Consider the following 10,906-nt stretch of genomic DNA (forward strand, 5'->3'; position numbering starts at 1 on the left):
GCAGCTGTGAGGCAATTCACAGTCCTTGTTATTTCACAAAAGTGAAACACACTTTGCTCTGGTTTAGTTTCAAAGCGGGGAAAAATCAGCACACAAAAGGTCAAAGTCAGTAAAGCAGTCATGAAACACAATGATCAGATAATCCTCCACAATGGCCAAACCCACAGGCTGCTCTTTATAGCAGCCTCACTAATGACCACAGCCCCACCCAACCACAGGTGGCCTCATTTTCTTTGATAATAATCTCTCAGCTGTTGCTGCCTATGCATCGCTCCCCTCATGCGTGGCTGTATCATTAACTCTTGTTCTGAATCCAAGGAGGAGCTAGATAATTGATCTCCTTCTGAGCTGTCTGCCCCACTCTCCTCCTCCCTGTCACTCGTGTCTTCTTGGTCAGAGGAGCCTTCATCAGCAGATTCCACCGGGGGCAAAACAGGCCTGCAGCATGTGGATGTCTCCCCCACATCCACAGTCCTTGGGGCAGGAGCAGGGCCAGAGCTAACCACAACAACAATTAGTATTCACCCTACGTGCTGAAAAACTCAGCTACAAAAGTCTTAACTTTGTGTGTCCCTTAGTGATAGGGACCATCATCGTTGATGTGGGGTTTATTCCCTGAATACACAGTGCTTCCCTCCCCAGTGTTGATGGGCGAGAGTTTTTCTCCTTGGTAATTCCTTGCTTGAGTGACCAAAACATCTCCTCTCCAGCAGCCAGCAGCCAGATAAGCAAGGATTAAGCCCCAGACAAACCACCAAGCAATAAAAGTATTATCTCGTCTAAGAACTCCAGGGAAAAATACAGTAGCAACCAACACTGGCAGGGCAAATTATCTTGAGATTTTTAGGGAAGTTAGGAAGTTGTGCAACATTAGTCTGTCTAAGCAAAATATGAAGAAGAGCAACAAAGATAGAAACATAGAAGATTGACGGCAGAAAAAGGCCTCATGGTCCATCTAGTCTGCCCCTTATACTATTTCTTGTATTTTATCTTAGGTTGGATCTATGTTTATCCCAGGCATGTTTAAATTCAATTTTTGTGGATTTACCAACCACGTCTGCTGGAAGTTTGTTCCAAGCATCTACTACTCTTTCAGTAAAATAATATTTTCTCACGTTACTTTTAATCTTTCCCCCAACTAACCTCAGAAGATGATGGAGCTGGAGGCTAAACTGTATGATAATTGAGGGTATGTCAATCATGATGATTGAGGTAGAGTAGGTATCTCTGGTCTAACAAAGAGAAGGACTAGAGGTGACATAATAGCAGTCTTCCAATATTTGAGGCGCTCTCACAGACGAGATGGTCAGCCTATTCTCCAAAGCACCTGAGGGCAGGAGAGGGATGGAAATTTAACCAAGGAGACATCCAACCTAGAACTAACGAGAAATTTCCTGATGGAACAATTAACCAGTGGAATGACTTGCCTTCAGACATTGTGGGTGCTGGACATCTTTTAAGAGTTTGGACAACCATTTGTCTGACTTGATATAGGGTCTCCTGCTTGAGTAGGGGCTTAAGAACCTAAGAAGAGCCCTGCTGAATCAGGCCAAAGCCCATCGAGTCCAGCATTCTGTGTCCCACAGTGGCCCACCAATTGTCCATGGGGATCTTGAGCAGAAAGAGAAGGCAAGACCCTCCCTTTCCCCTGACCTCCAACAAATGGTACTCAAGGGAATCCTGTCTGCTTCAACCAACATAGAGGCAGCACATCGACATCCGTTTCAATAACCACCGATACACTTGGCTTCCATGAATCTGTCTAATCCTGCCTTGAAGCTATCAAGGCTGACAGCTGTCACAACCTCTTCTGGAAGTGAATTCCATCAACCAAGGACCCTCTGGGTGAAGAAATATTTCCCTTGATTTGTTCTCGCTTTCTTACCTATGAGCTTTAGGGAGGGGCCCCTTGTCCTAGTATTGTGTGATAGAGAAAAGAATTTTTCTCTATCCACCTTTTCTATCCCATGCATAATTTTATACACTTTGATCAAGTCACCCCTTAAACGCCGGCTTTCAAGGCTGAAGAGACTAAGGTGTTGCAACTTGGTTTCATAAGGGAGATGCTCCATTTCCTTGATCATCCTTGTGGCCCTTTTTTGCACCTTTTCCAGGTGTTCTTCATTCTGAGACAGGAAAGAGCAGGGGTGGCACAGCAGGTAGAGTGCTGTATTGCAGGCCACTGAAGCTGACTTGTAGATCTGAAGGTCAGCGGTTCAAATCTCATCACCGGCTCAAGGTTGACTCAGCCTTCCATCCTTCCGAGGTGGGTAAAATGAGGACCCGGATTGTGGGGGCAATAGGCTAGCTCTGTTAAAAAAGTGCTATTGCTAACATGTTGTAAGCCACCCTGAGTCTAAGGAGAAGGGCGGCATAAAAATCAAATGAATGAATGAATGAATGAATGAATGAATGAATGAATGAATGAATGAATGAATGAATAAATGAAGAAAGAAAGAAAGAAAGAAAGAAAGAGATCATTCATAGGCTCCAAAAAAAATTGTTATCAGTTGCACCGATGCACTTGAGATATGGAACTACAAACTTAGCAGTTGCGCCACCATTTTATCCCCCTTATTAGACTGTGACTTGATCAGTTCAAGTAAATCTTGATTACAGAGAGTAACACAGAGATTGTAGTTTACTTAGTTTCTTATAGCAAGTTCTCTGGCCCTTTTGAAGGTCTCAGGGTGGCTCCTGGCAAGATATAAAGCAATAAACCCATACATTCTAACTCAGTTAAGATTAGAATTTGCTGGGTAATTGGAAAACAAGAAGCGATTTTCAATTTGCCGTTTGATGCAAAGACTATAGTGAGAATCTTTCTTCTTGCAGGCGTGATTTAGCAGTTTCAATTGCTGTTGTCTTGGGAGGACTGCTATTCTCAATGTTGCCCAACGGTGTGCTCTATTCTCACAGGGACTTTATACCAGATCCTTTGGGACTTAATAGTTTCACTGCTGGCAAGCAAACCCAACTACTTTTTAAAAAGGAGTCGGATTTTTTTAAAAACCCATGCCGAATTCCCACACAGACACACACATAGAAAACACTTGTAAAATATTTAATTGGGGGAAGCCATCAAGACTACTTCATATTATTTTAGCAAATATCCCAATGGGAAAAGCTCAAAACTGATAATCTTGCAAAATATTTTTTTATTCCTTTTCCTACTTCAAAATAGACTTACATCGCTAACTCTGTGGCAAAGCCTAGACCAGCAGTGGGTTTGATCCCGGTTTGACCCAGTTCTGCAAACTGGTAGTGCTGGCAACACGAAGTGTGCACGAACCGCTAGCAATGGGTTTTAGAACCCACTACTGGCCTAGACCCAGCAAATTGCATTGGCTGCCGATCAGTTTCCGGTCACAATTCAAAGTGTTGGTCATGACCTTTAAAGCCCTACATGGCATTGGACCAGATTACCTCCGGAACCGCCTGCTACCACACGAATCCCAGCGAACGATAAGGTCCCACAGAGTTGGCCTTCTCCGGGTCCCGTTGACTAAACAATGTTGTTTGGCGGGACCCAGGGGAAGAACCTTCTCTGTGGTGGCCCCAGCCCTCTGGAACCAACTCCCCCCGGAGATTAGAACTGCCCCCACCCTCCGTGTCTTTCGTAAACTACTCAAGACTCACTTATGCCGCCAGGCATGGGGGAGTTGAGATATTCCTTCCCCCTAGGCCATTACAAGTTATGCATGGTATGTTTGTGTGTATGTTTGGTTTTATAATAAGGGTTTTTAGTTGTTTTAGTATTGGATTGTTACATGTTGTTTTTTATCATTGTTGTTAGCCGCCCCGAGTCTACGGAAAGGGGCAGCATACAAATCCAATAAATAAATAAATAATAAATAAATTCAACTTTGCAGAAAGGACTTCATTTTGGAAAAATTAAGCATATTGGGAAAAAAGTCTGTTGGTATGTCTCGGTGCAGCTAGGCTGCGGGACCTTCGACATACTCTGTGCAGAGATTAAGGAAGAGTATGGATGTGTGATACAGCCAGTACCGACACAGACTTAGTATGCTAAACAAGTATTATTTACATATATACATGTCTATAAGCACAAAGCAGAAATAATCAACAAACCGCACATAGCAAGCACGAAGAAGAAAAATACTCCCCTCTCAAGGTAAAAGGCAAAAAGGTGAATGAGGTATCCAGTGTCATCGAGAGGAGAGAGCGCTGGCGCCCTCTTATGGCTAGCCAGCCAAAGTGCTTAAAGAGATATTACAACTGTAAAAATAAAAACTACAATTGGTAGTTTAACATACATGGCAATCCCAGAATATCGGTATGTACCATGTACTTACAAAGTCAATGTTGGTTAAGAGAAATTATATCATTTAATGTAGAACTAAAACCTGAAATATTCTTATCGGGCATAATAGACCCCAAAATCCACAAAGACATGCGATAATTAATATTTTAACTGCGACAAGGATTTGCTATGCACAATCTTGGAAGGAAGAAACTGTTCCCACCAATCTACAAGTGATAAACAAAATATTTGAAGTGACAGAAAGAAGTAGACTAACAATGAGAATAAAAGAAAAAGAAGACACGGACTATTATCAAATTTGGGACTTCATTTGCTCTCTAGATTGACCCGAATCTGCCCAAGAAAATAAAGTATCTTCTTCTCTAAAGTGTTCACCCAACATCCCTTTGGATCTTTTCATGGTGTGAATTCTCCAAAGTTGCTTCCCAATTTCATTTCCGTTGCTTTAGGATGAACTGGGTTGTTCGAAGTTCACCCTTGGCCGCCTGAATTAAAACATGGGTCCTGAATAGGTGTTAAGAGGGACAAACCTTTTGTCCAGTTATTATTATTATTATTATTATTATTATTATTATTATTATTATTATTATTTATTGGATTTGTATGCTGCCCCTCTCCGGAGGCTCAGGGCGGCTAACAGCAAAAATAAAACAGTGTACAACAATAATCCAATACTAAAAACAATTAAAAGCCCATTAATATAAAAATCAAACATACATAAAGACATACCATGCATAAAATTGTAAAGGCCTAGGGGGAAAGAGTATCTCAATTCCCCCATGCCAAGCGGCAGAGGTGGGTTTTAAGTAGCTTACGAAAGGCAAGGATGGTGGGGGCAATTCTAATTTCTGGGGGGAGTTGGTTCCAGAGGGCCAGGGCCACCACAGAGAAGGCTCTTCCCCTGGGTCCCGCCAAGCGGCATTGTTTAGTTGGTGGGACCCGGAGAAGACCTACTCTGTGGGACCTAACTGGTCGCTGGGATTCGTGCAGCAGAAGGCAGTCCCTGAGATAATCTGGTCCAGTGCCATGAAGGGCTTTATAGGTCATAACCAACACTTTGAATTGTGACCGGAAAATGATCGGCAACCAATGCAGACTGTGGAGTGTTGGTGTGACATGGGCATATTTGGGAAAGCCCATGATTGCTCTCACAGCTGCATTCTGCACGATCTGAAGTTTCCGAACACTTTTCAAAGGTAGCCCCATGTAGAGAGCGTTACAGTAGTCGAGCCTTGAGGTGATGAGGGCATGAGTGACTGTGAGCAGTGACTCCCGGTCCAAATAGTTGAATCTTGAATCGCTCCTTCAGTATTTTCTGCACTTCTTCACCCGTCACGACTGTGCTTACTTCTAGATCCATGTCGTCTTTATAATCATATTTGGTTTCAATCAGCATCCACCCAATCAAAACTAGAAATCCATCAGTAGTTTGGAGACTACAGATGGACTTCCCTAAAAACATAGAACTTGGATCTTTTTGGAGTTTTAAACAAGCCAGCCGGAAGTCATCTATTGTCTTTGGTTGCAAGGTAAACAAATAAATGTTCTTACAGGTCACGTTTTTTATAATATCAGAGCAGAGAGTTTTGTTCTCGGAATCCATCCTGAGTTTCTCGCGCTTCATTTTGTGAAAGTACCAAACACCATCCTTCTCGGTGAAGCAGGAAATTCCTGGGGCCTGAGGTTGGTTCTTCCCAGAAATCAGCTCCATGGGTTGCCACATCTGATAAGCCACTCCAAAACCACCATCAACAATGTAGGTTTTACCCTCAAGAACGACTTTGATCAGAAGATGAGAGAAATCTTGATTGTAGACCTTTCGCTCTGGGTGCAATGGTGTGCCTTTCGTCCCTGTCCAATTGTCTTTCCTTTCTCTCACTTATTATATATATTATCTTCCTTTCATATATCCTCTCCTCTTAAGTTCACTTTACCCTTATATATATTACTACATGTCTATTTTTCTTCCTATGTATTTATGTATTGGACAAATGAATAAATAAATAAAAATAAATAAACATGAGCACCTAAAAGACCAACTTTGTAGCCCATAGTCTGGAAAGCCCAAAACAGAAGTTGGTTGTTCTCCATGTACCATCCACCACGGTTGTGCGTCACAATTTTATCATACACTGATTCTAAATCCAACCGAATGGTTTTGCCACAGTGGAGACTGAGATTTTCAAAGGGCGGATGTGATGTTGAAAAAACCTCGGTTAAGGTTTCCAAATCTATTTTTTCCTGGGAACCTTTGCAACAAATTCTTTCAAAATAATGCTTAATATTCATAATCGGTACCTTTTTTGGTCCCTGCAGAGCGAAACAAAGAGTTAAACTAATTGTATAAAAGTATCTCCACCGTTGGTTTTATTTCATGATTGAATGAAACCCCTGGAAAGTAAAGTCACATCATTATCCTCTTGTATTTCTAATTTAGGACATCGTATAGAGCAAGAGTCGTGATTCAGCCTTTTAACTTTTTACCATTAAATTTAATGATGCAAACCAGTGTTTTTCAAACTTGGCAACTTGAAAACGAGCGAATGTCAACTCTATAGTTGTCAGTTTCCCAATTGGCTGGGAAATTCTAGGAATTGACACCCACTCATGTCAAAGTTGCCAAGTTGGAAAAACATTGCCTTGCATCACTCCCACGAGAGATTTTGGATTTGCAAAATGTGCAGATAATGTCTTAAGGTTGATAGATAGGTAACAGATTTCAACTCCCTCCTCCCCTGCTCACTCTACTCCCTCCCTCCCCATATTTCAGTCAGGGTTGAGTATTTGCATTTTTATATTATTTTATTTGTCATTCTCTCTCTCTCTCCTCTCTCTCCCTCTCTGTTTTCTATAGTTTTATCCTTTTTTTCCATTGTCAGCCACCCAGAGTTATCTTGGGATAAGATGGGCAGCTGATCAATGTAATAAATAAAATAATAAATTAATTAATGAACTCAATCTGTATAGTCTGGAGGACAGAAGGAAAAGGGGGGACATGATCGAAACATTTAAATATGTTAAAGGGTTAAATAAGGTTCAGGAGGGAAGTGTTTTTAATAGGAAAGTGAATACAAGAACAAGGGGGCACAATCTGAGGTTAGTTGGGGGAAAGATCAGAAGCAACGTGAGAAAATATTATTTTACTGAAATAGTAGATCATTGGAACAAACTTCCAGCAGATGTGGTTGGTAAATCTAAACTGAAGTTAAACATGCCTGGGATAAACATATATCCATCCTATGATAAAATACACAAAATAATATAAGGGCAGACTAGATGGACCATGAGGTCTTTTTCTGCCGTCAATAGAAACATAGAAGACTGACGGCAGAAAAAGACCTCATGGTCCATCTAGTCTGCCCTTATATTATTTCCTGTGTTTTATCTTAGGATGGATATATGTTTATCCCAGGCATGTTTAAATTCAGTTACTGTGGATTTACCAACCACCATTCCAAGGATCTACTACTCTTTCAGTGAAATAATATTTCCTGAATCTTCTATGTTTCTAATATGTTAGGGGTTTTTTCTACTTAAAATTAACACAGAGTTCGGAGAAATGTCTAGCAATATACGGGTGACAACACATATGGTCTTAGAACACTTTACATGTCTAAAACCACGTTTCTCAGTTTGTCTAATTTACCTTCATTTTAAGAAGCGGGGAAGGAAAATAATCCTTTACTTTGAACAGTTAGAGGAGATTGTTGGTAGCCAAAAAAAACCCCCAACATTGTGATTCTGCACAATCAACAGCTCTTGTCCCTTCCTCTGCACCTGTGTAAGGCTTCGGTATGGATGAAACGATATCTTCCCACCCCTTACTTTGTTTTCATTCCCAACAGTTCACAATTGAAAACAAACAAAGAGGCTACGCAAATCACCTTTTAATGTGCACTTCTCATCTCATACATAATTTAAAGGCGTTTAAATAAAGGGCGTTTGGAATCTTAATACAGTGATACGTCGTCTTACAAACGCCTCATCATACAAACTTTTCAAGATACAAACCCGGGGTTTAAGATTTGTTTGCCTCTTCTTACAAACTATTTTCACCTTAAAAACCCACCGCTGCTGCTGGGAAACCCCACCTCCGGACTTCCGTGTTTTTGTGATGTTGCAGGGGAATCATAGCAGGGGAATCCCAGCAGCGCAATAACAGGTGCTTCGCTGGCAACGGAAGTCTGGAGGTGGGGTTTCGAAGACTTTGGTGTTTTTGTGATGCTGCAATTTCACTAATGCTCCCTTTGCTGGGAAACCCCACTTCCGGACTTCCGTTGCCAGGGAAGCGCTTGTTTTTGCACTGCTGGGATTCCCCTGCAGCATCTCAAAAACACAGAAGTCCAGAGGTGGGGTTTCCCATGAAGGGGAGCCTCAGGGGAATCCCAGCAGCGCAAAAACAGGCGCTTCTGCTGGCAAAAGGGGTGAATTTTGGGCTTGCACGCATTAATCGCTTTTCCATTGATTCCTATGGGAAACATTGTTTCATCTTACAAACTTTTCACCTTAAGAACCTCGTCCTGGAACCAATTAAGTTTGTAAGACAAGGTATCACTGTATTTGCTATTCCACGCATTTCTGCTACCGTATACAGGTTTTGCACCGAGGCATATATTTCTTTCTCTTTGTAGGAACACGGCTGGCTTTTGTTATTTACCTCTTAGTGAAACCTGATAACAATGTGTGTTTTGCTGTTCAACTTTGGCTTTTTTTCCCTTTATTGTTCAATTGCCAATTTTCTGTGTCCCTCAATGCTTTCAGATGTTCCTTTGCCCTGAACAGTTGCACCCACCCAAATACCAGCGGGAATTTCTTAGAATTTTGCTTTTTGCATTTTTTTTTTTTAAAAAGAAAATACAATGGACCCTGGAAGTCAGAATTCGTTCCTCCCTTCCTCATTATGAATCAACAAAAAAGTTAGTGAAAACACCCAGGCAGAACACCTTGGGGAGTTCAATGAACTCTCAAGCAGTGATGAAAAAATGTCGTTTCCTGCCAATGCTTTACATGTAATTCAAACATGCCACTGTTACGTTAAGAAGAAAAAAAGATTGACTGCAAAGCAAAGGAGTGTTTATGCCAAAAGGCAAAATTTACAACTTCATTGCCATGCCTCTTCAGGTATCGTCTCTAAACAAGGAGAGTCTAGGTGATGTTGATTTTTGATCTTCCTTCCATTATCCCTTTTGAAATTGCATCCATTAGGAAGAACATGGTTTTTTTGTATTTGGGGGAAAAAATGTATATTTTTGGAGGAAGCTACCGAGACGTGAACAACAGCGCCATCTTTTGGCCAGAAAAGCAATAAGCAGCCTGCATTTTTCTCAACATAAGTAGTGTTCTAAGGCAGTGTTTCCCAACCTTGGGCACTTGAAGATATTTGGACTTCAACTCCCAGAATTCCCCAGCCAGCATTCGCTGGCTGGGGAATTCTGGGAGTTGAAGTCCAGATATCTTCAAGTGCCCAAGGTTGGGAAACACTGTTGTAAAGAATATCCTTAGAAACATAGAAGATTGACAGCAGAAAAAGACCTCCTGGTCCATCTAGTCTGCCCTTATACTATTTCCTGTATTTTTATCTTAGGATGGATATATGTTTATCTCAGGCATGTTTAAATTCAGTAACTGGAAGGGTTAGGTTTGTTCCAAGCATCTACTCTTTCAGTAAAATAGTATTTTCTCACCTTGCTTCTGATCTTTCCCCCAACTAACTTTGGATTGTGCCCCCTTGTTCTTGCATTCACTTTTCTATTAAAAACACTTCCCTCCTGAACCTTATTTAACTCTTTCACATATATTGTATATAAAAAGAGAGCACAATCCACAACTTTCTAGCACTGATGATGTTGGGTCATGAAGCAAGCTCGGAGACCATCAAGGACTGCACAAAAACCCAACACTTCCACCAATACTGATGAGGCATGCCATTTGTACATCAATCAATCAATCAATCAATCAATCAATCAATCAGAATAAAGCGGGAAGAAATCTTCAAGGTCTTTTAGTCCAGCTCTCTGTTCAAGCAGAAGACCCTATCCCATTTCAGATACGTGGCTGTCCAGTCTTTTCTTAAATGCCTCCAGAAGCAGCCACAACTTCTTGTGGCAAGCCATTCCACTGGTTAATTGTTCCCACTGTTAAGAAGTTTCTCCTTAACTCCAGGTTGCTTCTCTCCTTAATTAGTTTCCATTCATTGCTTTTGTGTCTTGTCTTGTCTTTTGGTGCTTTGGAAAATAAGTTGTGGCAGCTCCTCAAATATTGGAATGTTTGTGTGTGTGTATGTGTATACATACATACACATACAGAATTATAAAGTATTTCTTTTATAATATAATACAATATAAACATAAAATAAATTATATAATGTAACATCTAATAGAATATAAACAGAAAGGAAACATCGCTCCCTTTAGCACTGATAATGTTATTTAATTGGGTGATGAAACATCTGCATGCAAACAACCAAGCTCAGAGAGCGAAAAAAGTTTCCACAATTCTAATAGCCTTTTTTAAATAGCAAAAGTGCAGAATCTTGCTATATATTGCAATACGTCGTATGAAGAACCTAGGAAGGATGCTGGTTTGATATACAAAGGGGTGGACAAAAAAAGGGAAACACCT

General features: G+C 40.9%; 1 protein-coding gene and 1 long non-coding RNA gene across 2 annotated transcripts in view; both read right to left on the reverse strand.

Annotated features, from left to right (window-relative positions):
- The window catches only part of LOC139172674 (uncharacterized), a 41,149-nt gene that overhangs the window by 17,726 nt on the left and 12,517 nt on the right, over positions 1 to 10,906 (reverse strand). The gene's annotated exons all lie outside the window — the stretch shown is intronic.
- On the reverse strand, positions 4,776 to 6,574 carry LOC139172462 (arylamine N-acetyltransferase, pineal gland isozyme NAT-3-like). Its single transcript, XM_070761615.1, has 3 exons — positions 6,299 to 6,574; positions 5,573 to 6,116; positions 4,776 to 4,828 (listed from the first exon to the last, which is right to left on the reverse strand). Exons 1-3 carry the CDS (start codon positions 6,572 to 6,574, stop codon positions 4,776 to 4,778), a joined length of 873 nt encoding a protein of 290 aa, XP_070617716.1.

This window comes from Erythrolamprus reginae, chromosome 9 (assembly GCF_031021105.1).
Source record: "Erythrolamprus reginae isolate rEryReg1 chromosome 9, rEryReg1.hap1, whole genome shotgun sequence".
Lineage (NCBI taxonomy): Eukaryota > Metazoa > Chordata > Lepidosauria > Squamata > Dipsadidae > Erythrolamprus > Erythrolamprus reginae.

Bases quoted from the DNA above. Each gene is read 5' to 3' on its own strand.
- LOC139172462 (XM_070761615.1), bottom strand. From the start codon at position 6,574: ATGAATATTAAGCATTATTTTGAAAGAATTTGTTGCAAAGGTTCCCAG. The intron at 6,117-6,298 runs TTATTTTTATTT...GGCACACCATTG, and splicing joins TTTTAGGTGCTCATGTTTAT to CACCCAGAGCGAAAGGTCTA. The intron at 4,829-5,572 runs AACTATTTGGAC...AATAATAATAAT, and splicing joins GAAGGAGCGATTCAAGATTC to AACTGGACAAAAGGTTTGTC.